Below are 26,296 nucleotides of genomic sequence, written 5' to 3' on the forward strand. Positions count from 1 at the left end.
AGATTCAGTTAATTCCTTCCTTCCTTCCTTCCTTCCTTCCTTCCTTCCTTCCTTCCTTCCTTCCTTCCTTCCTTCCTTCCTTCCATCCATCCATCACTGGAGGTCTTTAAGAAGAGAGTGGGCAGCCATTTGTCTGAAATGGGACCAGGTCTCCTGTTCGAGCAGCGGGTTGGACTAGAAGATCTCCAAGGTCCCTTCCAACTCTTGTTATTCCGTTAAGGGTCACTCAAGGTCAGACGGACTTGCGGAGTCCGCCATCCGATTCCCAGGCAAGGAATGATCCTCTCCAGAAACCCCTCGATCTAGCTAGCCGATCAGTCCGATTCCCAGATAAGGTTTCCAGTTATTCCCACTTCCTTTGTCCTCCCTTCCTCCGCAAAAAAATATAAGTCTCTCGTGTGTCCAGCCCGGGTGGAAAAAGGGAAGCTGAATTATTTGTCGGCTTAAGAACCGAGAGCGCACTCACAGCAGGAAGACTTGTGGTCTGGTGGCTGCATCCGTCGTGCTGAGCTGAGGGTGGTGGAGCTGAAGGCCGCTGATTGAGGGGCAAAACCAGAGGGGACCCAGCCGGATTTTGTCGACACTCGCCGCGCTCTTTGCCTTTTGGGGACCCACGTCTCCAAAATGAACTTTTTGGGGCTGGCTGTCCTGTTTCTTCTGTTGGTGAAAGGAGCAGGTAAAGTCCGCCTCCATCTCTTCTTGCATCTGGGGTGGTCAGGGGGGAAAAAGAGATTAAGGGAAGGGGTGGGTTTGGGGGGAATTGCAACCCCTTCCGTCTCAAAGCAGTAAACTAGAGTTAAAATGTGATTAAGTTGGAAGCTGGCTAAGCTAACCAGATTTTCCAAAAAAACACAACCCAACATGAAAAAAAAAGAATTGTGAACTTCAACCGGTCAGCTAGAACTCACCGTCTCCTGGTTTTTCTAGACTAGCACCTTCACCCCGGTGCCAAACTGGTCCTACTCACAAGTTGGGAGATTTGGTCCCAATTTTTGTTTAGAAGCAACTCTGGGCGGCTTACAAACATGAAAAGCCAATAAAACGTTGAAACCATCAGACTAAGAGTAATAATTTACTATTCGGGTTGGAGAACCCTTTGAAATGGGATAGGGTTTCCTGCCTGAGCGCGGGGTTGGACTAGAAGACCTCCAAGGTCCCTTCCAACTCATTTCTATTCCATTCCATTCATGTTCTGTTCTGTTCTACTCTGTTCTATATTTCTTTTAATTTTTATATATTGTATTTTATTGCATTGCCCTGTACACCGCCCTGAGTCCTTCGGGAGAAGGGCAGTATAAAAATTAAATTATTATTATTCTCTTCTCTTTTCTTCCACTCCATTCCATTCCATTTCTGTCATTTTATTCTATATTCTCTTTCATTCCATTTCTGTTCTGTTTTATTCTATATTCTCTTCTCTTCTCTTCTCTATTCTTTTCCTAAAAGATGGAGAGAAAGGGAGCAGGGATTGCACGGAGGGAGGTGTGGGGGGGGAGTGTCTTGCCTTAAATAAATAAATATTCCTTCTGGCTTCTTGGTCTTGGAACTTTTCCTTCTTCTCAACAAGCCTGAGCGGGAAGTTTCCAGAGACCCTCCCCAACATTTTAAACCCAACCTTTTTTTTTGGCCTCTTTATTCCTCTCTGCTTGAGCCCAGAGAGTGTTGTGTTAACTTAGGGCGTTGTGTGCATCCCTCTCACCTGTGCTTTTAATAAAAGTTTGGAGGCAGCGGAGAAAGTGAAAAAAAAAGATTTATCCAAACAACTGTGATTTGGTTAACCGGGGATGAACGCTCGGAGAGGAAGGCAACCCTTTTTTAAAAATCGTGATTCATCGGCGAGTGATTTTTTTTTCCGCCAACAGAGCAGTTGATTTAGGATAGAAAAAAAAATGAAAAGCTGTTTTTTTTCTTTTTCAAAACGGGATGCTGCCCTTGGATTCTCAAAACGATGGCCCAGATATACATTTGAATTTTATATATAGGGCCAGGTTTGTTTGTTTTTAATTGTTAGCGTTTGAAGGATATAAAACCAATGTCAATGTTTTAATATTTGATGTCCAATGCTTTAATGTTTTCATCCCGTAATGGTTGTCATTATGTTGCTTGAGGAACTTCAAGAGAGACATAGTCAGCAACCTTACCAAATAAATAAGCAAAAATCATCAATAATGACAGGATAATTTTTGGGAGACGAGAGACCCTAAATTGGTTGTTTCTCTTTCTCCCCCCCCGCCCCTTATTGAACACGATGTTAAATTTTAAAGAGAGGTTAGTGACAATCAAGCTAACCTCTTTCTCAGTCAGGTTCACGGACCCCAAGCTAAGAATTAACTTCACAAAATATAGAACGATGCAAATATATACAGTAGCTTGTGGCTTGATCAGCAAGCAAGATGGACGTGACCAGGAACTCCTTGTGAGCAAGGAATTGAAACCTTGGTCGGGGGAAAAAAAAAAGGCGTTTTAATTTTGATGAGTTTGCACACGTCTTCCAGCGCTCATGCATTTTAAAATCTCAAAATCCCCAATTTGTGTAATCCTTTCCCTTATAAGGGAACGTTCTCCTGCCTTGGTGCTTTAAAGGTTTCTCTTTCCATTCTCTTGTCCAGCTCTGCAGAATTCTTTCCTGGCATATATGTATTTTTTTGCAAACTTGAAAGAAAGATTTTTACACTTTGCAACATCAGAAATCAACCAAAGGCTTGTGGTTTTGTAGAGTGCTTTGTTGATCACGGACAGAGGTCAAACCCATAGCAATTGGGTTGTCCTCTCATTTTTTTATTTTTTTAAGCCGCAAGCAAATGTTTTCTCCAGAAGTGACTTGCGCCATCACTGGGTTTCCCAGAACAGCCCTTAAGAAGAAAAGGGAACCGTGTTTGGCAAAAAGCTGATCCTGGTTTACAGATGTTGCCTCTCCCAGAATGATTAGTTACAGGGAGCCTTCGACGTAGGACCACAATGGTGTCGCTAAGCGAGATATTTCTTATCTTTTGCCCTGTTTTAAGACCGCTCTGGCCACAGGGAATCAACGCAGTGGCGAAGTTAGCAACGGGGTTGTTAAATCAATCGGGCTCCCCCCCCCAGCGTGGCCTTTACTTGTCGTAAGATCGCAGAAGCAGACCACGTGACTCTGAGACTCTGTCACCGTCATAAATACGAGTCAGTCGCCCAGCGGCTGAATTTTGATTTATTTATTTATTTATTTATTTGATTTATATACCGCCCTTCTCCCGGAGGACTCAGGGCGGTGTACAGAGCAATAAAATAAGAATACATTAGATAAATAATTTTAAAACCCAAATCCATCCGGCCAGGCCGGCTTGTTGGAATAGATAAGTTTTTAGATCACGCCGGAAGGAGCGAAGGATCACGTGACTCTGGGGATGCCGCAAGGGTCGTAAGTGTGAAAAACGATCGTCAGTCACACTTTTTTTCAGCGCCGATGTAACTTTGAACGGCCACTAAATGAACGGTTGTAAGTCGAGCGCGATCTGTATTGAAGACAGTTCCTAAGCCTTTAGCAGTCACTGCCTTTGTTTCCTACCTGGGATCATCAGGGCTAGAAACCTGGAAAGGAAAGAGCCACCCAAACTGGGGACTCCTTTGCAGGTGGCTTTTTACCCATGTAGGCAACTGTGGGATCACCACGAAGGGAATTAAAAGGCACTGCCTTTCATTTTCTACTCAAAGTGGAATTGGCATATAACAACAACAACAACAATAATAATAATATGATGATGATGATGGAAGGGACCTTGGAGGTCATCTAGTCCAACCCCCTGCTCAGGCAGGAAACCCTATACCATTTCAGACAAATGGCTCTCCGGTCTCTTCTTAAAAACTTCCAGCGTTGGAGCATTCACAGCTTCTGGTGGCAGGTTGTTCCACTGACTAATTGTTCTCACTGTCAGGAAATTCCTCCTTAGTTCCAGGTTGCTTCTCTCCTTCATTAGTTTCCATCCATTGCTTCTCGTCCTGCCTTCAAGCACTTTGGAGAATAGCTTGACTGCCTCTTCTTTGGGGCAGCCCCTCAAATACTAGAACACCCCTAGTCCTTCTCTTCATTAAACTAGATATACCCAATTCCAGCAGCAGATTTTAGGATCTTTTTTTTTTTGCCATAATTTTTAAACAAATCCAGCGATTGTCCTGCCTTCTGGTGCTTTGGAGAATAGCTTGACTCCCTCTTCTTTGGGGCAGCCCCTGAGAGATTGGAACACTGAATGGTCACTAAACGAATAGTGGTAAATGGAGGCGCACGTTTATTATTATTATTATTTTAATTGCAATTCTTCCCTGGCCTCTTGTGTCTGCAGAAGCTCTACAAGAATCGCAGGTGTGCTATATTTTGGATGGAATTCTGTTCACCTACGGGATTCTCCTGACTTTTCTCTACTGCCGGCTTAAGGTGAGCATCCGGGGAATCCCAAAATTAAAGGCCTCAATCCCGAAGTCCAGACATTACCATGGAATTTTGTAACAATTTATCATTTATCTCTTTTATTCCCCCTTTTTTCTTCAGCTCCAGCTTGGGAAGAACGCCAAACCAACCGACAAGGAAACGAAGTCAAACCAACCCTCCTGTGCCATCTACGAGGTACGTCCCCTAAATTATTTTGCAGGTGGTCCTCAACTTACGAACCCGAGATCTCTGTGGCTAAGCGAGACACTGGTTAAGTGAGTTTAACCCCCTAACCCTTGCCTGCCGCATTGATGAAGCGAAGCACTGCAATTAACTTGGCAATGTGGGTTGTTCAGCGAATCCGGCGTCTCCGCTGAGTTCGCTGGTCGCAAAAGGGGGACCGCGTGACCCCGCGACCGTCATAAAATACGAGTCACTTGCCGAGCGTCTGGATTTCTATTGCGTGACCGTGGGGACGCTACGAAAAACGAAAGTCAGCAGTCGCTTTTTTCCGGTGCCGTTGTGACTTCGAACAGTCCCTAAATGAAGTCGAAGACCGCCTGCAATCCTTTCTCAGGAAACCTGGAGTCGTAAGTCGTAAGTAGAGGACGCCCTGTATGTGTTCGCGGCCCTCTAGTGGCTGTTCTGATCATTGCAGCTGAGATGCGTGGATGCTGAGTTCCAGATTAGACTGGGACCGGATGCAAAGCGAAAAGCGAAGAATCCAGATTAGGGCTTTGGCCCCTGTGAGCCCAGTTGCAAGCAAACATCCTTTGTCCTTTGGGGGATAAGTGCCCCTCGTCCCCTTAAGTCACCCCATTGTGCTTTCCCTTCTTCTAGGACCTGGAGGTTCAGGAGATGCATCCATACAGCACCCTTGAAATTTCAAAAAAAAACCCCGAAGATCTACCTCCAACGAAGACCCCCCCAGAAGAATAGATGTCTGTCTTCATATGACTTCTGAATATTCTTTCGTGGCCCCTGATCCTCTTTGCCAGATTTGGTGTCGGGAGAGAAGCCGAAAATCAGAAGGACCCTTTTTTTCCCCCCCGTACCGTTTCTTTCTGACTCATCCATTTTCTTCCAGAATGTTAATTTTTGCCAAGGCAAAAATTGGTTGCCTGTGAATTAAACTGAAGCCACCCAAATCCTCCTGATTTTTAAATGCTGTTTTTGCTAGTCCTCGACTTAACGACCACAACCGAGTTCATGGCAAAGCCAGAGCAGGTTGTTAAGCGAGGTGTCCGCTTTGAAGACCTTTTCGCCAGGGTTATTGAGCGAATCAATGCCGAGTGGGGGTTGGCGTGACATTTATGGGGTTTTTCCATGGCGACATCTGTTTTTGCAAGCCACTTGGGACCACGGTGTGTGAATTGGGTGGCCGCATAAACTGGCTTAATAAATACACACATATATAAAGAAATGTTTTGTCGATTTTAACAGAGTCACTGTCAGCTGTGTATAAACTGCTTAACAACTCACCGAATCAGCGTCTCGGGCACCGCAGGGACAGCAATTTTTGCCGTCACGAACTTAAGCAGTCGAGGATCTGAAAATGAGATTCACAAATGCGTGTTGCTTTCGTTGGACAGATCAGGAAAGTTTTAGAATGACGTAAATTGGTAATTGCAGCATTTAGCAATTCAGCCATACTGATAAGGTTGTAGCTCAAGAATTTATGAGCCCAAATTAAAACAAGCCACGTTCGTCCAGAATCAATTGAACTGGGAGACAAGGAGATTATCATGATTTTTCTATCCAATATTCTGCTGTTCTTTTTAATTTATTTTTCTGGATGTTTTTATTTGGATCCTGCCTTTGTTGTTATTATTATTATTATTATTATTATTTTGTCCAGTTTTTTTTTTAAAAAATCTGTCTTTACCCTCAGTTGTACATCCTGTGTTTATGGATGGATCAAAAGATACTTGGTATCTCGAAGTTGTACCAATTGACTTGACTTTTCAAAGAATTTGACCAGATCAATTTAGGTAACTAGAGGAAATGGTTAGCAACGGAAGGAGTCAACTGCATGGGGTTCATGCTGGGCTTTCTGTTTTCAGATAAGGCGGTTTCTTGTTTTTTTAACACATTTGTAAGCTGTATTTGTAGAAAGGCTACCACTCAACTGCCTTGCAAAGGGAACGGTCTGGGGCGGGGGGGGGGAATCTACCTAGCAAAAGAGAAAATCCAGAGCCATTGGTTCTCCGTTTCTCTAATACTCTTCTTGCCAAGTAGCAGAACCAAGAAAGAAAACCCTGCAAAAAATAAAATAAATAAAAATTAGAAGCCGTCGCTTAGTGGAATCCATTGTCCTCGCTTGGACTTCAATGAGAGTTTTGGACAAGTGGAAAGATGAAAAATGATTCTTATTTCTTCATGCACGTGTGCACGGATACAAACAAGAGACCGCAACCCGCTGAAATTTTGGCCTTGTCCAAACCTGTCATTAAACAAGGACAGTGGATCTGGGCATGAAATTCGGGTTTTTCATCCCCCTGAGTTATTTACAAAAAGAATAAAGGCTGGATCTCTCTTTCTATACATCTATACCTATTTATATCTATCCATCTCTCTCTATCTGCCTATTATCTATCTATCTATCTATCTATCTATCTATCTATCTATCTATCTATCATCTATCTAATCATATCTATCAATCACCTATATCTGTCTAATCATATCTAGCTAGCTAGCTATCCATCCCTATCTATCTATCTATCTATCTATCTATCTATCTATCTATCTATCTATCTATCTATCTATCTATCTATCTATCTATCATCTAATCATATCTATCAATCATCTATATCTGTCTAATCATATCTATCTGTCTAATCATATCTAGCTAGCTAGCTATCCATCTCTATCTATCTATCTATCTATCTATCTATCTATCTATCTATCTATCTATCTATCTATCTAAATATTCTTTGGCTAATGGGATGGGTGCATATAAATTCAATCTAGCAAAATACATTTAATAAATAAAGGCTTATCTAATGTCAGTTTTCTCAGAAAATGGAGATTTTTTTTCTTGGACTTACGAGGGAAACTCCATTTCTGTCACACTGGAATTACTTTTTCATAAAAAGGAACTTTCTTTTTTTGGTACTGTCGAAAGCAAATTCGTATTGGTGTCGTTCTACATCCGGGTTTGGGTTGCTTTATCTGCTTCTCCACATTTTTCTCTGTTCAGATAAAAAAAACAGGAAGAACAGAGAGAGGAGGTTGAGACCTCAGTCACTTTTATGCTGCCATCGCAGTTTAATTTTCATTTGTTACCTCTTCAAGAGGAGCAGAATACAGAAAATTGAGGCTCGTTTTCTCGAAAAGAAGCGCTGTTGCATTGGGAGATGGGAAACGGTGAACTGAAAAGCAAAGAGATGTTTTAGATTATTTTAGGGTTTTTTTTAACCTTGGCTATTTTAAGGTGGGTGGACTTCAACTCCCAGAATTCCCCCCAGCCAGCATTGCAAGATTGAATTAAACCATTCTCCCCCCACGCTTGGGAGCTTTAAAATGTTTAGAACTCAATTTCAGCATGCTGGCTGAGGCATTCTGGGACTTTTTAACTGAACCAGTCTAGGATTTCAGCTGGGGCATTCTGGGAGGCTACAAAACTTTAAAAAAGTATTTCTCAAAAAGTTGAGAAATATTGCTTCAGAGATATTTAGTAAGTCTCTTTTCTGGGTGGCAGAGAAGTCTCTTTTTAAAAAAATAGGGCATATCTTAAAATAGGCTGGCTGGGAATTATGGGAGTTGAAATCCACCCCTCTTAAAAGTTGCCCAGGTTGCAATAATATATATTTAAATATGCTTTAAATATATTTAATATATTTAATATATTTAAATATGCTTTAAATATATTATTTAAGATAATTTGGGAGTAAAAATCGGAATATTTGGCTTTTCTGTCCTTTTTAACAGAGAAATTGCATTTTGGTGGGTTTTAAGCTCAGGAGGAGGAAGTGGCAGCGCACGTGCTCCAAAGCCCGGGCAAGCAGGGAGACACGTGACTCCATCCACCCCCACCGCGGGAAAAAGAGCCGAATGTACGGATGGGCCGCTGGCATAGATATAGAAAAGCGTAGAACACTTCCGGTTTTGCATTTAAGCAAAAACAAAATAATATTGGAAATATGCATTTGGTTTCAGATATCACATACACATGGGAAGGAATGGCTTTGGAGTGCATTTAATTTTTTAGAGGTTTCCAAAAGGATTGTGGGGGAGTCTCAGCTGGAGATCTTTTTAAAAAAAGAGCAAAATTGATATATATATATTTTAAAGGAGTCAATGCATTTAAAACTAATTTTCATTTTTTTAAAAAAAAACTCATTTTCCTCGTCTTAAAGAGGAATAGGGGACCCTATGGAGCTTCTACCTCTCGTGATTCTGCTTCCCATCCTTAAATCCTGATTTTTGTCCTTAACTCTTGATTCCCTCCCTGCCTCCTTTATGCAAAGCCAAAATGGGAACCCGGAAGTTGGAGTCCGCGTATCACTCTTCACTTTTTTAAAAAAGAGGCGTAGCTTTACGGTCCCCGGATCCCGCGCGCCGTTCCGTTTCTCAGGCGACCCTTTCCCGGAAGTGAGGCCTTAGGAGAAGCGGAAGTGACGCCGGAGGGGAAGTTTCTCCGCGAAGGAGGAGGAGGAGGCGGCGGTGGCGGCGGCGGCTTCAGCCATGTCAGCGGGCAGCGCGGGGCAGCGGGAGCCGGGAGCCTCGGGCGGGTGAGGAGGGCGCCCGGGCAGGGAGGAACCGGGGACGGAGGCCGGGTAAAGCGCTCGAGCGGACTACAACTCCCATCAGCCCCGCTCGATTGGGACCGGGACCTCTTTTGCCCAGCCCTTCAGCTGATCCCCGCCCCCCGCCCTAAATTATGTTTTCATATCCTCTCTATATATCTATATCTAGAATTTATGTTTATAATCGATATAGTGTAATTGTATATTTGCGTGTGCGTATGTGAGTGCATATAATATACATATAGTGTGCGTGTGTGTGTGTGTAAGTATACAAGTTTAAATAATAAAATAAATAAATAAGTGTATATATATTTTATATATACATGTTTACAGCTTACCGAAGAAAATGGCAGTGGAGCAAACTACTCAGTGGAGAACAATTTAGTGGGAACTCTCTTACTGTCTATATCAATTTGTCAATTAGGCTATTACCTATTTCATTTGTGATCTATGTTATATATACCTATATCAATTGCCCTTCTATATCTTATCTATCATCCATCTATCCTATATCTCTATTCTGTCTATTTTCCTTCCTTTCCTTTTTCTTTCTGTCTATCTCTATTTTTCTCCCTCCCTTTGTCTATCCATCCATCCTATCCATCCAGGAATATTTAATATCTGAGGAATGAAAAGACCTTTTAGCAATAGACTTCAGGAGTTGCAGGAAAGCACTTTTGAGTGTGTGTGCAAATTGACACTCACACCCCACTTACAACTTGCCTCATTCCCCGGCCTGCTGTGGATGACTTCAGCTCTTTCTCCTCAGGGAAAGGAGGCTTTTTCACTCCCAAAGTGGGCACTGACTTCAGCTCTATCGTTTTTTTGTTCTCTTTTGCCTCAAAGCGGCCTCTTTTCACCCCAAAACATCTGCTCTTAACTGGGCTCCGCTTCCTCGTCTTCTGTCTGTGCTTCATCCTGTTGTCCATGAGGTTCACTCACGACTTCAGCTCCAGGGCTGCTTTGCCTCCTTTCTGCCTCCAAGTGACTTTCAGCTCTTTCCCTCAGGAGCTGCCTTTGCTTTTTGGGCTTCTGAGGTAGGCATGAATTCAGCTCTTTTTCCCCCCCTCCTCAAATAGCCTCTTTTGCCCCAAATTTCTACTCTTGTGACCTTCTGGAGCTTGGCTGGACTCTCTCCCCTTGGTCATCTCTTGGGCTTCTCCTCTTCCAGGCTTCCCCTCTTCATGCTGTCATCCCTCTGAGATTCATTCAGACTTCAGGTCCAGGGCTGCTTGGCCTCCTTTCCCCCAGCTGAGGCGCCAAGTGACTTCAGTCTCCCCCTCAGGAGCTACCTTCCTTTCTGGATCTTCTGCTCCCCTTCTGGGCTCCTGAGGTGGGCAGTGACTTCAGCCCTTTTCCCCTCAGGAGCTGCCTTCCTATCTGGGACTTCTGCTCCCCTTCTGGGCTCCTGAGGTGGGCAGTGACTTCAGCCCTTTTCCCCTCAGGAGCTGCGGCTTCCTTCTGCTTCTCCTCATCCCAGTCTTCTTCTCTTCCTTCCCTGGCAGTCTCTCTGGGCGAACTGATCCTCTCCCTCAGTCGTGGCCCCTTTTTATACCTGAGGCGCTCTCCCCTGATTGGTGGAGCGCCTCCGGGGGGGCCCCCCTGCTTTTCATTTGCTCTCCAGCCAGCCGTCTCATTGGTTCTTCCTTGAAAAACTTGCTGGCTGTTTCCAGGGTTCATTTCTGAGTGGGGGAAAAAAAAGGAGGATTTTTTGAGGCGAAAATGGATGGGTGAGAATTATTTGTGTCTGGTCCTTCGTTTGTGGCTGATTTGACCTCTTGAACTCACAACCACCAAAAACGAGTTGGAAAGCAACCACAAACCGCACACAAAAAGGAACCCATTAAGTGGATTCATAGTTGTAATTTCATTAATTAATAGGTTTGAACTCTATTGTCAGAAGAATTATTTGGGGTTCCAAATTGCACAAGAATAAATAAAAATGAGATCCAGACAGCTGTGAGGAAAGAAGAAACATTTATTCCTAAAAGCAAGACAGATTGCTTATAGGGGCAGGCTGCCAAGAAAAGGGGTACAGCAGCAAATTTTTATAGGGGGAAGCTTGTTTTTGGTATCCCGTTGCATTTGAGGGGCATTTACATGTCTGTGTATGTGCAAATATGTTTATCCTTGTGAACATGTAGTTCCTCTGGGAGACCTAATTTAATTTACTCTGTGTTTGCAGACCTTCTCCTTTGATATGTGGATTAGGTCTTTTGATGTAGCACTCCTCAGACTATGACGGTCACGGCACAGAATGACGGATTCTGATTAGAGAGAGGACAAACGCAAAGTCTTCCAGAATGTCAAAAGGGGAAAGAGGGAGATTTGAGAAACGGGCCCAGCTGACAGAAGGAATTGAAAAATTACGTGTGTGTGTATGTATATGTATATATATATATATATGTATATATTTCCTAATTTCCAGGCGCCGGAGCAAATGGGACCAGCCTGGGCCTTCGCCAGCTCTCTTCCTCCTTCCTGCTACCACTCCTGTGGCCGGCCGCCCCGTCCAGGGCAGCGGAGACGGGATGTCCGGCTCGGAAGGCTCGGCGGCTCCTTTAGGAGCCCTGGATGCCGCGGCGGCTGTGGCTGCGAAAATCAACGCCATGTTGATGGCAAAAGGGAAGCTGAAGCCCTCGGCCAGTTCCGCAGACAAGGTGAGCGGTCACGGGTAGGTGGGTTTTGCCTTGGCACGCCTGCCATCAAGTAGTCCTCGACTTACGACCGCCGTTGAGCCCAAATTCCCATCGCTAAGCGAGGCAGTTGCGTTTTCTCCCATTTTACCGCCTTGCTCTCTCCACAGGCGTTAAGGCAGTCCCTGCGGTTAGTCACAGGGTCGCCGTCTCCTGGTAACTGGCCCAAAGTCACCAGGCTGGCTTTCATGCCCGAGGCAGGACTAGAACTCACCGCCTCCTAGTTCCTAGCCCAGCACCTTCCCCGCTACACCAAGCTGACTCTGTCTGCTTTTCCTATTATTTCCCGGTCCTCCTCCCTTCTGCTCTTCGGCAGCTCCAGGCTTCGGGGAAAGGCCCGGCAGCCAACAAAAGCAAAGATGATCTGGTGGTGGCCGAAGTGGAGATCAACGACGTGCCGCTGACGTGCCGGAATCTCCTAACAAGAGGACAGACGCAGGACGAGGTCTGGCACCCTGTCGAGCGGGGCTTTGCAGTATCTTAATTTCCCATAATAGCAGCTTGGTAGGCTTAAAACAGTTTGATGCCTTCTGGGAATCCTGGGAGTTGAAGCCCACCCGTCTTAAAGCATGCTGGCTGGGGAATTCTGGGAGCTGAAGTCCACCCATCTTAAAGCAGGCTGGCTGGGGAATTCTGGGAGCTGAAGTCCACCCATCTTAAAAGCAGGCTGACTGAGGAATTCTGGGAGTTGAAGTCCACCCATCTTAAAGCAGGCTGACTGAGGGATTCTGGGAGTTGAAGTCTTCAAATTGTCAAGGCTGAGAAACCCTGAATTTCTCTTGTGTTGCTTTTCTGGGAAAATCTGCCTCTTTTATCTTCCTTAAGAAGATTTGTGGGGGATGGGGGTCTGCTACGAATGTCTTTGGGAAAAAGACAGTTAAGTGGATTTTTCAGCTTCAGTTGAGCTTTTCTTGCATGCCTGGTTGTGATTTTTATTTTCCTCTCTCCCTTTCTTCCTCCTCCTCTTCCTCCTCCTATGTCTGCAGATAAGCAAGCTCAGTGGAGCAGCAGTCTCCACTAGGGGGCGCTACATGACTGCGGAAGAGAAAATCAAAGTTGGCCCTGGGTGTGTATTGCCCTTGTTTCCATTTCCCTTTCATCTCTTTAAAAAAAAAACAACCCTCCCCAAACTCATCATCGTTGACTGAAAAGATATTTTTTTAGCATCGGGGAGGTCAACGTCTCAAGTGTTAATCTTGGTTTTTAAAAAAACGAAGCATGCCTTTTTTCTTTTCTTTTTTTTCCCCCCTTCCTCCACAGTGATCGCCCTCTCTACTTGCACGTCCAGGGACAGACGAGAGAACTGGTGGACAGTAAGTCGATCCCGTTTAGATTCTCTGGGCAGAAATCAGAAAATGGGGTTTTGATCTTGGTTGGCTGGGGAATTCTGGGAGTCCGCACATCCTCAAGTTGCCACGGTGAAGTAACACCGAAATAAGAGCAAGGAAAAAGTGGATATTCTAACTCAGGTCTTAAAAGTTGCAAGGATTAAGGTTAATTTTAAGTTAAATGTGGTTTTCGTGCAGACGTTTCATGACCCAACTAGGGAGCATCATCAGTGCTAGATGTACAATAAAGACCTATATTAATCAATGCTAGGCTTATAACAAACCACTAATGAGAGTTGTCCTCGACATACGAATCTAACATAGCCTGCCCTTAACGTTCATAAATCATTGTCAGTCACCCGCCCGACCTGATTTTTATGACCTTTTTCCCCAGTGGCTGTAAAGCGAACCCCACGCTTACAAAATCCAACACCGCGCTGGTACAATTGAACTCGTGATTCGCCGCGGCCTGGCTTCGCTTCTTTGAAGCTGCACTGGCCCTTAAGCAAAACGACTTAGCTTACTTAACGCCCACAGCAACATAGGTTGTAAAGTCAGGACACAGACACACACAGACACAGACACACACAGACACACACACAGCCACGGGAACGTAAAGGTCTCGGCGTGAAGCTCGCCTTTGTTGACGCTGCTGCTTCGGCCCCTTGCAGGAGCTGTCAACCGGATCAAAGAAATCATCACCAACGGGGTGGTCAAAGCGGCCACCGGGTCCAGCCCCACCTTCAATGGGGCCACGGTGACCGTCTACCACCAGCCTGCCCCCATTACCCCCTTGCCCCCAGCCGTTGGGCAGAAGGCGCCCTTCCAGTCTGGCGGAGTAAGTATTGCCGGAAAGACCCCGGTGACTTTTACCAGTTTGGTATGCACGGCGGACGAAGCTGCTTCGGTTTTACTTCGGACTCTGCTTTGGGGAGGGTTGACACGATGGGCAGAGCCGGGAGGTTTGGGTGTCTCAGGGCTGCTAAATCGAAACACAAATTTATTTTCCCCGTTTTGGGTGGGCTGGGCCTCTCAGTTACATAGGAAGTCCCCAACGGATAAATTATTCGTTTAGTGACTGAAGTGACGACGGCACTGACTAGGACCATTTTTCACACTTACAACCATGGCAGCATCCCCGTGGTCATGGGATCAAAATTCAAAGGCTGGGCAACTGATTCGTATTTATGACAGCGGCAGCGTCCTGGGGATGGTGGTGGTGGTGTTACGTTAAATCCCCTTTTGCGACCTTCTGACTTACTTCACAATCCTGCTACCGACTTGACAATCGCAGCGATTCGCTTAGCAATAGCGGTGAGGAAGGTCGTAAGGTGGGGTGCAACTCCTTTAAGAACGGCCACGCTTAGCCACGGGCTCCCTTGCGCCATACGCCGAGGAGCGTCTATATATCCTCATCTTGAACCAGATGAAGCGAGTTTGCTGGACTTCCCACCTCAAGTTTGCTGGGGGAGGGGGTGCGCATTGGAGAGAAATTTTTTTGGCGGGGGGGGGGCTAGAAGGCTAATCTTTAAGGGGCTGTTCATCGTGGATTTGCCCACCCAGTCGGTGTGCTGTGTCTGGCTGGGGAATTCTGGGAGCTGAAGTCCACAAGTCTTAAAAAGTGGCCGGGTTTGGAGGTCCCACGGGCTAGAGGATTAAGAAGGCCTGGCCTGTTGAGCAGGGCTAGGCCGATGCCATCCTCTTACAGCAATGCAATGGGGAGAGGGGTCCAGCTTCCAGGCAGCAGAGACCTCCCTGTGCCATTCAACAATGCCCTCTGCCTCTCCAACTGTCAAGCCCCGGGGGAGAACATCTGGGGGGGGGGTTTGGCAAGGCCAAAATCCTGTGCGTTTTTGATTTCTTTTTCAAACCAAGATGGAAAGGAAAAGAAAAAAAAAGTGATTTTCTTACATTAGGAGGGAAGGGCCATCTCATTCCTGCTTGGTTTCCTAATTCAGCAGAGGGTTGGACTAGAAGACCTCCAAGGTCCTTCCGTCTCTCTTATTCCATTATTTATTCGTTCCTCTTTCCTATGATTCCCCGATTAACACTCTTTGTGGCGCCTTCAAAATACACTTACCCACGTGGCAGAATTGACCCTTTGCCTGGGTGTAGGAAATCCTAAACTATTTTTTTTTTACCAGTAGTCCTCAACGACCAGAACCGGGGACCAGAATTTGCTAAGCGAGGCAATGGTTAAACGAGTCACGCCCGATTTTACTGCTATTTTTTTTCCCAACCACGGTTTGCTAAGCAAATCACTGCGGTTGCAAAGCGAATCAGGCCGTTGTTAAGCAAATCCAGCTTTTCTTGTCAGAGGCTGGCTGGGAAACTCGTGAATACACGCCGGTTTGCCATGCGTCCGAATTTTGTTCCCGTCGGAAGTGCGAGGACTGGCTGCCGAATCCCTTTCGCACAGTGCTGTTGTCGCCAGTCGCTAAACCAGGATCTTTGTGTGTTGTGCAGATGCATTACGTGCAGGACAAGCTGTTTGTAGGCTTGGAACACGCCATCCCCACCTTCAGCGTCAAGGAGAAGGTGGAAGGGCCGGGCTGCTCCTATTTGCAGCACATCCAGATAGAAACGGGGGCCAAGGTGTTCCTTCGGGGGAAAGGCTCCGGCTGCATCGAACCCGCCTCCGGGCGCGAGGCATTCGAACCCATGTACATTTACATTAGGTAAGCTGTGGGTGGGAGAGGGGTGGGTAGGTGGGTGGGTGGATGGATAGATATGAGGATAAATAGGATAGGATAGGATAAATTAGAGAGAAATTGGATGGATGGATGGATGGATGGATAGATAAGAGATAGAGAAATAGGATGGATAGATGGATAGAAAATAGATAGATAGATAGATAGATGATAGATAGATAGATAGATAGATAGATAGATAGATAGATAGATAGATAGGATTAGAGAGAAATAGGATAGATTGATGGATGGATAGATAGAGAAATAGGATGGATAGATGGATAAGATAGATGGATGGATGGATAGGATAAATAGGATAGGATAAATTAGAAATGATGGATGGATGGATAGATAGTTAAGAGATAGAGAAATAGGATGGATAGATGGATAGATTAGATAGACAGAGAGACAGACATAGATATCAGTAGGTAGATTGATTGATTGATTGATTGATTGATAGACAAGACAGATATCAGTAGGTACATAATGATAGATGAGATAAAGACGATAGATAATGATGGAGGGATAGACAGATAGACGATGGATGGAATATACAAAGATGATAGATAATGATAGAGAGAGGGACAGATAGATAGGCAGACAGACAGACATTACACAGGATAGAGATAGAGAGACATAATAATAGAGCGAGGGAGTCATGATAGATTAGATTAGAAAGATGGATGGATGGATAGATAGATAGATAGATAGATCTTTCAGAGTGCTACTGTACCTGCCAAGGGGCTTCCTCCTACTTTTAAGTTGCTGAAATCCTAAAATTCTTAAAATCCTAAAATTTAAGATGCTTGCCACTTTATCCTTTACGCTGAACGTTCTTGTACGTCTTTTACAGCCACCCCAAGCCAGAAGGCCTGGCAGCAGCCAAAAAGCTTTGCGAGAACTTGCTACAGACTGTAAGTTCCTTAACCGCCGCGTGACTGCCTTAACCCCTGCCCTTATTCCCTTAACAACCGCAGCCAAGGAAGGCCGCAAAACGGGGCCAAAGCTCCCTTTTCACCGACGTCTCCCTTAGCAAGTCGAAACGTCGGGCTCCCTTTGGGGCCGGTCCCAACGACGGTCGCTAAACGAGGGCTGCCTGAAGGAGGCAAGCTTCAGGGTACAGATTGGGAAACGGCCTAATTCCTTGACTAAAGAACGAACCCTTGCCACCCAAACGGGGGGAACGTTTGAGAAAAGCCTCCGGTGATGATGATGATGATGATGATGATGATGATGATAATAATAATAATAATAATAATAATAATAATAATAATAATAATAATAATAATAATAATAATATGCAGGCTCGTTTACCTGCTCCTAATTACCGAATCTGCCATTCCTTTCAAGGTCCACGCTGAATACTCGCGGTTTGTGAACCAGATGGCCACCACCATGCCCTTAACAGGTCTGTCTTGTCCAGCTGCTCAACTGTTTCAGGTTTCTGACCCGAGGTTGGGTGGGATATTTCCAGCGGTGGGATTCAGCCGATTCGCACCGCTTCGGCAGAACCGGTAGCCTATTTTTTGTTGCCCAGCCTGCTAACGGGACTTCCGGAAGCGGCATTCCCAGAGAGAACCGGTTGTTCCCCTGTCTGAATCCTACCACTGGGCATTTCCCACTTGGGGGTCTCCAAACCTACTTCCCCTCCCCGCCACCCTTTCCTCTTTTCCATCACATTCAATCCAACGTGGGTGATCAAACTTTTACCCTCCCCTCTCTTCTCTCGGCTCCGATCAGGATTCACGCAACCGGCAACCCTTGCAGCCGTTCCCCCCCAGCCGCCATACTACCCGCCCAACGGCTTCCAGGCGAGCTACCCCGTGGCTCCGCCCCCCCAGCAACCCGGCCAGCCTCCTTACGTCATGCCGGGCATCGGACCTCCTGCGGTTCCCCTGGCGCCTGGCGTTTTGGCCCTCCCCACCGGCGTCCCACCAGTGCCCACCCAGTACCCAATTACGCAAGTCCAGCCCGCTGCGACCACCAGCCAGGTAAGAACAGGCGGCGCTTTCTTTGAAAATAATATTGGAATAATAACAGTAACAAGGAGAACAACTTCCAAGCACTTGGAAAGACTCAATATAGGTGGGTTAAAATGCCATCGGTCGATAGGTGGGCTAAAACGCCAAATTTGGGGTAGACTAAAACGCCGGATCGAGTCTGAACATCTGGCTGATTGTACGAGGAGAGAATAACAACAGCAACACACCTAAGATCATTATTGTGGAAAAGGGGAAAAAAAAATCTGGTTCATTGATATTGCCAATGCCAGGTGATGCACAGATGGCAGAGGAACAGCTAGGGGAAAAAAAATAACGAAATATTGCGACTTGCAAATTGAAATTGAGTCCTCGGTTAGGATTTGAACTGATTTCACCAGTCCTAGACTGTGAATCGAATTGAAAATTAACAACAACAAAATAACAATAATAATACTTGAGTAGCCTGACTTTGCAAAAGAAACCCCAGCTTACTTGGAACTGCTTATACGCTCAGACGTTACCTTAATAGCTCATAGGTCCTTGGTTAAGAGCTGAACTGTTAAAAGTTTTTATGAATCGAATGGAAGATTAAATAAGAAGAATTACTAAATTCATTTGCCCCTATCTCGCCACGGGGCTCCTCTAGGCCGCTTACAACCATAAACCAAACGGAAGAAATCGATAGGAAGGTTCAGGAAAAGTAAAACAATAGGAGAATAAAATGGGAACCTCCTTTTGTGCGTCTTTTGAATGGTGGTTTGAACGTTAGGCGTCCATTTCAGTTTCAATTTTCGGCATTGTGTGTGCGTGTGTGTGTGTGTCTCTTTCCAGACCCCGCTTAACACTCCTTTCTTGCCTGCTGCTCCTGGAAAGACCCCCCTGCCGAGTGGGACCCTGCCCGCCGTACAGCCTCTGCCTCAGCCGGGTCAAAAAAGGCGATTTACCGAGGAACTGCCAGACGAACACGAATCCGGATTGTTGGGATACCAGGTGCAGTAAGCCACAATTGTTCTCTTACCTGGCTCTCCCCCGTCCCCGTTTCGCCTTGAAATCAAAACTAGGTCTAGATCCCAGCTAACCTCCGAAATTGTCGTTCCAACCTGGTCTGGGCTGACCGTCTCTCCGCAACGGCCAGTTCTGCTGAAGAAGTGACCGTCAGATGAAGAGCGTTAAGCCAGAGGTCGCCACAGGCCTTTTCAAGGCCGGGGTTAGGGTTTTGGGGAGACCTTGGATCCACAGGTCGTCCTCAACTTACAACCGTTGGTTTAGTGACTGTTTCAAAGTTACATTGGCACTTGAAAAAAGGGACTTACCGACTGTTTTTCTCACATCCCCCCCCCCATGGTCACGTCCTTCAAATTCAGACGCTGGGCCACCCGACTCGTATTTACGAGGGTCGCAGTATCTCCCGGGCTCACGTGATCCCGTTTGGTGACCTTCCGACAACAGCGTGACTAGCTTAACAACTGCAGCGGTTCATGTAACGACTTAAAAACCACTGCGGCAAAATTCACTGAAGTGTCTCACTTAGCAACGGGAACTTTGTCCTCCATTGTGGTCGTGAGTCGTGGACCACATCTATTTGTGGTGGCCGGTGTCCCGAGCAGTGAAGGCGGTTGGCCAAAAATAAATAAATAAATAAAATTTAAGGCTTGAAACACCGAAGCAGTAGGCGTGAGCTTAAATGGACTCCAGAAGATGGTAGAGGACAGGAAGGCCTGGACGAACGTTGTCCGTGGGGTCGCGACGGGTCGGACACGACTTCGCAGCTAACAACAAAAGGCTTGAAAAATTTTTAAGATTTGCAAGCTTTGGTTGCCACTGAAGCCGGGCGCCACAGTTTCAGCTACGTCACTCAAACCTGGGGTTTCAAATCAGATTTTAGGTAGGGGGCAATTTTTGAAACAGGAAGGCAGAAAAGCAGGATTTGAAGGGGGGGTTTTCAACAGAAGCATTTTGGGCCGGATTTAAAATCGGCAGTCAAGCTTTAGAGGTGAGGAATCTGGAGATTTCTGTAACCACTTTTCAATAGTTTAGAACAAGTCAGAATAAAACAGGAACACGGCCTCTTTGCCCGTCAGCTTAAGGAAAGTGGCTGGGAATTGTAACTCGTAACAACTTGAATTTCTTACCTGGGGCATAAAAACGACAGCGGGGGGCAGGGGGGGAACCCCTCTTTGTGTGTCGCTAAAAGGAACACCCGCACAAAAGTTGCGTATCAAGTCATCCCCGGGTGGCGTAGTCTTCATTTAGAGAAAAGATAACCATTGCTTTCGGAATTTCTCTTTCCAACTGACTATAAAACACGAGAGAGAGAGAAAAAAAAACCATTTGCTCCTGTGATGTTTTTTCCTAACCTTTTTGGAAAATGCGACAACAATGTGTGTGTAGGGTTAGGCCACACACACGCAGAGTTCCCCTCGTCCTGTAACGATGGTGATGATTGGGAACTGCAGCGGGGCAAATCTTGACCGGAAAAGACCCTAACTCACAAATTTTAGTTCCGGCGGTTGTCTGCGTGCTTGCACGATTTTCGGCCTGACACTGTCAAACCAGGTTAGATGGGGCCAAACTAGGTTCCTGTGGCCTCTAACTGGTGTTTTGCCTGCCTCCCTAATAGCAGAGAGAGATCAGCTTGAAAGGCAGAGCAAGAAACTAAACGTCACGTTTGCAGCACAGCTGGTCCTCACAACAATTCATTTGGGGAGCGTTGCAACGGCACTGAATAAATGGACTTACAGCCAAGTTGCTACCTTTTTTTTCAAGACTGGGGGAGAAACACAAAATGCCTATTTATTTATTTTTTTTAATTAGTAGCCACACAATTCAAGGCCGCCTTTTATGAAAAAAAAGAAGGACATTCTCTCAAACGTGAATTAACTAGACCAGAGAGATTTATTTTCTATCGTGCAACCCAGAAGCCGCAGATTGAACCATTCTGCAGCTTCTTTATTTAATTTTTTAAATTTTAATTCCATTTATATCCCGCCCTTCTCCGAAGACTCAGGGTGGCTTACAAGCTTAGCAGTAGCCTTCATTCTATGTATATGCCTGCTTATTAGGGCTTTCACACACACACACACCCAAGCGGCATTATTACAAAGTCAGCTTAATTAGATCCCAGACTTCAGTTTGGAGCTGTCTTTTAACAGCCTGCCATGTGGATCCCATCTTTAAATTTAATCAGCAGGCCCTCCTGAACTTAACGACCGTCAGTCACTATATGACTTAATGACTAGCAGCGGTCATTAAGCAAACCGAGCAGCAGTCCTTGAGTGAATACCTGGTTCGCTATGGGGTGGATTTGGCTGGAAAAATATGGAGGCCAAGTCCGTTTCCCAGCGAAAAGGCTGCAAGCTGCATTCGGATGACTGCGGGATGTAGGTCCAGATTGACCTGCATGCACCCAAAATGCCTTCGTGGTGTTTGCTCCTGGTTCAAGGTAGCGTCAGTACCTTGGAGGCAATTTCCAAAAAAATCCCCCAAATTTGTAGGATGCCGGCCATGATCTTATTTTAAGGAAGCCAAGCAGAAAATGTTGGTCCTCCACAAAGAAGCTTTTATTTTTTATTTTTTTCATTTTTTCATTAAGGAGCTGATAGCTCAACTCGAGTGTTTTAGATTTGCTAATGCTGCTGTGTTTTTCTGCTCATAGCATGGACCCATTCATATGACTAATTTAGGTACAGGCTTCTGCATTCCGACCGACCTGGATGGAACAGGCCCGAAGCCAGCAAGTTCCTCAGGAAAGGAGAGAGAGAGGGACAGGTGAGTAGGCAGTTGGGGACAGCCCTGCGAGGTAGGCCGAGCTGGGAGAATCGAACCCGCTCCGAGAAAGGCTAGAACTGTACAGGAAGTCCTCGGCTTACGACAGCACTGGGGAAAAAAAAGTTTGTCCACTGGAACATCAGGCTGGATTCCTGATCTATCTGCCTGTCATCTAAAGACAGGGAAGATGAGGCTTAAGATCCACCCATTGAGCAGGGGCCTAGTCTGGATGGACTAAGAATTTAAGCTGGAACTAGAACTCCCTCTCTCCTGGTGATTAATCACCCAGCCGGCTTTCATGCCTGTCGGGACTAGCTCCTGGTGATTGGCCCAGAGTCACCCAGCCGGCTTTCATCTCTTAAAATGAGACTGGAACTCACACTTTCCTGGTCATTGGCCCAAAGTTACCCAGCCAGCTTTCATGCCTAAATTGGGACTAGAATTCCCCAGCTCCTGGTGATTATCCCAAAGTCACCCAGTTGGCTTTCATCTCTTAAGATGAGACTGGAACTCACACTTTCCTGGTCATTGGCCCAAAGTTACCGAGCCAGCTTTCATGCCTAAATTGGGACTAGAATTCCCCAGCTCCTGGTGATTATCCCAAAGTCACCCAGTTGGCTTTCATCTCTTAAGATGAGACTGGAACTCACACTTTCCTGGTCATTGGCCCAAAGTTACCGAGCCAGCTTTCATGCCTAAATTGGGACTAGAATTCCCCAGCTCCTGGTGATTATCCCAAAGTCACCCAGTTGGCTTTCATCTCTTAAGATGAGACTGGAACTCACACTTTCCTGGTCATTGGCCCAAAGTTACCGAGCCAGCTTTCATGCCTAAATTGGGACTAGAATTCCCCAGCTCCTGGTGATTATCCCAAAGTCACCCAGTTGGCTTTCATCTCTTAAGATGAGACTGGAACTCACACTTTCCTGGTCATTGGCCCAAAGTTACCGAGCCAGCTTTCATGCCTAAATTGGGACTAGAATTCCCCAGCTCCTGGTGATTATCCCAAAGTCACCCAGTTGGCTTTCATCTCTTAAGATGAGACTGGAACTCACACTTTCCTGGTCATTGGCCCAAAGTTACCGAGCCAGCTTTCATGCCTAAATTGGGACTAGAATTCCCCAGCTCCTGGTGATTATCCCAAAGTCACCCAGTTGGCTTTCATCTCTTAAGATGAGACTGGAACTCACACTTTCCTGGTCACTGGCCCAAAGTTACCCAGCCAGCTTTCATGTCTTAAGTCGGGACTAGAACTCCCCGTCTCCTGGTTTCTCGATGTCCTTTCTGGACCTCCTCTTCTCAAAGAACCCTCTTTTCTGTCTCCAAGCAGGCAGCTGATGCCACCGCCGGCGTTGCCAGTGATGGGGATGAAGCCGGAGCCTGACGACCGAAACGGGTCCTTGGGGAGCAGCAACGGTGAGCGTGTGTGGCCGAGAGGCCCGGCTTGCCTTGGTTTTTCTGCCTCCTTTGCGTCGATGCCTCTTGCCAGCCGGCCTCACCTTCCGGGCCTTAAGCCTTGAGGCACCTCCAGCTTCTCTTTGCCCATTCGGTTGAGTTCCCCCGAAATCCAGAGTGGATTTGTGTGTTGTGTTTTTTACCCTCTTTCAAGATCAGCAGCCCCAAGGCACCCCCCCCCCCAATACGTACACGCAACAATTTCTCAGCCCTGTGTCTCCTTACACCTCTGCGAAACATCCCCGAACCGAGATCAAATCTGCCCCTTCCCCATTCTCCTCTCCCCATCTTTTCACATCCCATTCAGACACACACACACACACACACACACACACACACACACCATCCCAGGGTCCTCAAGACGCTGTTCACTTTTTCCCAGGAAGCTGTGCAGAAACCCCCCCCCCTCCCCCTTTAGTCAGGCAGAACTAGGAGGCCCAGCTGCGCCCGGTAGGCGGCCACGTGCCTACAGATAGTCCTCGACTTACGACAGTTTTGCTTAGTGACTGTTCGAAGTTAGAACAGCGCTGGAAAAAGGGACTTATCACCCCTTTTCACAATTAATGGCCGTTGCAGCGTCCCCAGGGTCACGTGATCCAAAATTCAAACAACCGACTCCTATTTAATGATGGCTGCAGTGTCCCTTTTTGCGACCAGCAAAGTCACTGGGGAAGCCGTTGACTCAACCGGCGTGTTGCCCACTGAACAGCCGCAGCGACTCCCTTAAACGCGGCAAGGAAAGTCGGTAAAACGGGTAGAAATTCACTCCGCTTGTCTCGCTTAGCGACGGAATCCGTGGGCTCCGTTCTAAGTCGAGGGCTCCCTGCCTTTAGTTTACTTAAGGAAAGTTAAAATACAAAAAACCCCCACCAAACTATATTTAAAACAGGAAACCAAACGCAACGGACCAGACATTAAAAAGAAAAAGTGTCTTAGGGGGGAAAAAAAAGAAATCTACAGCTAACATCCTCCCTAGTTGAAGGCTGAATAAATACAACACGATGGAAATTAATTTCCCACCCCTTTACAAAAAAACAAGCCAACGTTTTTTTATTTTTATTTTTTAAAAAACGACTCCACAATTTGTAAATCCGTTTACAAATTGTTCAGCTTGTCACCTTTTGGAAAACAATTTGGGCCAAGGCGGCTCGCTGGTTTCTTCCATTTGACATATATTCTTTGAAACGGAGAGCCCACCATCGCCAGACCTTGCTAACCCTACCTTTTTTTTTCTTCTTTTTTTGTGTCTTTCTCTCTCTCTTTCTCTCTCTCTCTCTGTTCTCTTACATGGTGCTGACGGATCATAACACACCGTTGGCGGGACCCTGTGTTGCTCCACCACCGCTGACCTGGGGGTGACCGTTGATTCGGGGGGCCTTCGGAACGGTGTCCGACTAACGTGTTTTTTTTGAAATTAACCCATTTTGGGGGGGAAAATTGTTTGATCTTTCTCTTCCCTTTTTTTTTTCTTCTACCCCTCCTTTGTTTGGGGGATGGGGTGGTGGCTGGGGGCTGGTTTTTCTTTTTTTTTCTTTTTTTTTCCCCCCTTCTATTTCGTCCCTTTAGACCATCCTGCCAAGAAGATGAAAAGCGGAGAAAAGGAACTCGGGCTGGTGGCCTACACCGGGGACTCGTCGGACGAAGAGGAAGACCACGGGGGTCTTAAAAATGCAAGTAGCTACTCGCAAACATGGAGACTAGGGTACCAATATCCCTCTTCGCAGCAGCGGGCGAAGCAGCAAATGCCGTTTTGGATGGCCCCTTAAAACTCTTCCCACCCTCTCCACCCTCCGTCTTCAAGCAATAAAAAAAAAAACAAAAGAAAAAAACGCATGTATTCGATCAAACACAGTCCGTGCAAACCCGGAAGCTCGTCCCTCTGCTCTCTGCACATGTTTTTTTGAGATGCAGGAACGCCTCTTTTTTTTTTGTGTGGCTGGGCTGTTTTCCTCGCCCTCCTCCTCCTCCTCCTCTTCCAGCGACGAACATGCTACGTCGGCCGTCGGGAGCGACTCGTGGGGAGAACAAACAACAACAACACAACCCCACCGGCTTCTTTGTCAACACAACGGCTGATCTCCGTGGCTTGTGTGATAACTTGCAAGGAGCGTCCTCGCTTTGCGTTTCCCTCCCGGATCTTCTCCACAGCAACTTTTATTTTTTTTTAATTTTTTTTTTTTGGGTGGGGAGGCTTTGGAAGAAGTGCCGGCCAGCCAGCTTGCCCCCTCTTCACCAGCTGCCGTTCCGTGCTTGTTTCTCTCTGGGAAGGGACGATTTTTCCCCCACCCACCCCAGGAGTGCGTGATGCTTCTCGCCTTCCAGAATTGGAGAAGAAAACCTTTAATGGATTGTTTTTTGACTCTAGAATCCCTTTCCCGGAAGGGATTTCTGTTCCTTTTTCAGCTTTTTTTTTTTAAACCATTAGGAAATGCAGCTTTTGTAGTTGGATCCGGCTGGAATTCTTCTCGTCTGGCTGACAAACCTTTAATTTCTGGGCCTTCCTCCATTTTGGCAAGGAGCGAACACATGGGGAGGGGGGGGGTATTCAGACAAGCCAATTGTAGAATTGTCCCGTGGTGTTTTTTTTAATCCCAGCTTCTTCCACCAGCGTTAATTTTAGCACGGTAACAATCTTCTTTCTATTCCAAATTGTGGCCGGCAACCAGATTTAATTTTATGGTTGTCCTCCCCCCGCCTGCTTTTTTTTAAATTTTATTTTATAGAACTGCATTTTCTGGAATTAGTAGAATGCGGTCCTATTTGAAGATTCTTAGGATTGTTTTTCTAGTGGTTCGAAACTAACTGGTTTCCACTGGACATGTTGGTCTGTTACCTGGCAAATGTGGGTTTTAATTTTTTTTTTAATTTTTTTTTTGCACGATGAATTGCACACAGCCTTGAGAGTGGGGGAACCGCAGACCCCCGCTCCACTTTTGCTCTGTGTTCAACCCACAAAAGAATATTTAAAGGAATTAGATCAAGTGTCAGATTGATCTTTTCTGACAGGTTTGCTTTGCCCCAAAGCAACCCGCCTACCCCCAAACCTCACTCTGTTCTCCGATTTTCTACGTGTTGTAAATAAATTGAGCCATAATTTCGCGATAAATGTACAAATGTTCTACTTCCTTTCTCCGTCTGTTTTTCTTTTAAGGAGGAGGTCTGGCGAACGCAACTCAAAAAGTTCCTAGCAAGTGCAAGCATCCGTTCATTGAATCATAGCTTGTGTT

General features: G+C 46.0%; 2 protein-coding genes across 3 annotated transcripts; both read left to right on the forward strand.

Moving 5' to 3' along the window:
- The first annotated feature begins 331 nt into the window (after positions 1-331).
- On the forward strand, positions 332-6,205 carry FCER1G (Fc epsilon receptor Ig). The gene is made up of 4 exons (XM_081340112.1): positions 332-676; positions 4,317-4,408; positions 4,523-4,597; positions 5,243-6,205. The coding sequence occupies exons 1-4, from the start codon at positions 625-627 to the stop codon at positions 5,339-5,341; spliced, it is 318 nt and encodes a 105-aa protein (XP_081196238.1). The 5' UTR covers positions 332-624; the 3' UTR covers positions 5,342-6,205.
- A 2,819-nt stretch (positions 6,206-9,024) lies between these two features.
- On the forward strand, positions 9,025-26,190 carry KHDC4 (KH domain containing 4, pre-mRNA splicing factor). Of its 2 annotated transcripts, none has more exons than XM_081340903.1 (14): positions 9,025-9,135; positions 11,579-11,810; positions 12,163-12,291; positions 12,833-12,912; positions 13,107-13,159; positions 13,846-14,012; positions 15,641-15,852; positions 16,718-16,778; positions 17,215-17,272; positions 17,605-17,855; positions 18,678-18,836; positions 21,502-21,614; positions 22,942-23,030; positions 24,636-26,190. In XM_081340903.1, exons 1-14 carry the CDS (start codon positions 9,089-9,091, stop codon positions 24,833-24,835), a joined length of 1,851 nt encoding a protein of 616 aa, XP_081197029.1. In that variant the 5' UTR covers positions 9,025-9,088; the 3' UTR covers positions 24,836-26,190. The 2 variants fall into 2 exon arrangements, with proteins under 2 accessions (XP_081197029.1, XP_081197030.1); XM_081340904.1 differs by having other exon boundaries at positions 22,945-23,030.
- The last annotated feature ends 106 nt before the right edge of the window (positions 26,191-26,296 follow it).

The sequence above is a fragment of the Vipera berus genome, assembly GCF_964194415.1.
Source record: "Vipera berus genome assembly, chromosome: 16".
NCBI classification, from domain to species: Eukaryota; Metazoa; Chordata; class Lepidosauria; order Squamata; family Viperidae; genus Vipera; species Vipera berus.

What these genes read in the sequence shown, in the direction of transcription:
- FCER1G (XM_081340112.1), top strand. Translation starts at nt 625, where the DNA reads ATGAACTTTTTGGGGCTGGCTGTCCTGTTTCTTCTGTTGGTGAAAGGA. An exon ending in TCTGTTGGTGAAAGGAGCAG is followed by an intron (nt 677 to 4,316) that starts GTAAAGTCCGCC and finishes TTGTGTCTGCAG; the next exon opens with AAGCTCTACAAGAATCGCAG. An exon ending in CCTCCTGTGCCATCTACGAG is followed by an intron (nt 4,598 to 5,242) that starts GTACGTCCCCTA and finishes CCCTTCTTCTAG; the next exon opens with GACCTGGAGGTTCAGGAGAT.
- KHDC4 (XM_081340903.1), top strand. Translation starts at nt 9,089, where the DNA reads ATGTCAGCGGGCAGCGCGGGGCAGCGGGAGCCGGGAGCCTCGGGCGG. An exon ending in CACCACCATGCCCTTAACAG is followed by an intron (nt 17,273 to 17,604) that starts GTCTGTCTTGTC and finishes GGCTCCGATCAG; the next exon opens with GATTCACGCAACCGGCAACC. An exon ending in CCGCTGCGACCACCAGCCAG is followed by an intron (nt 17,856 to 18,677) that starts GTAAGAACAGGC and finishes GTCTCTTTCCAG; the next exon opens with ACCCCGCTTAACACTCCTTT.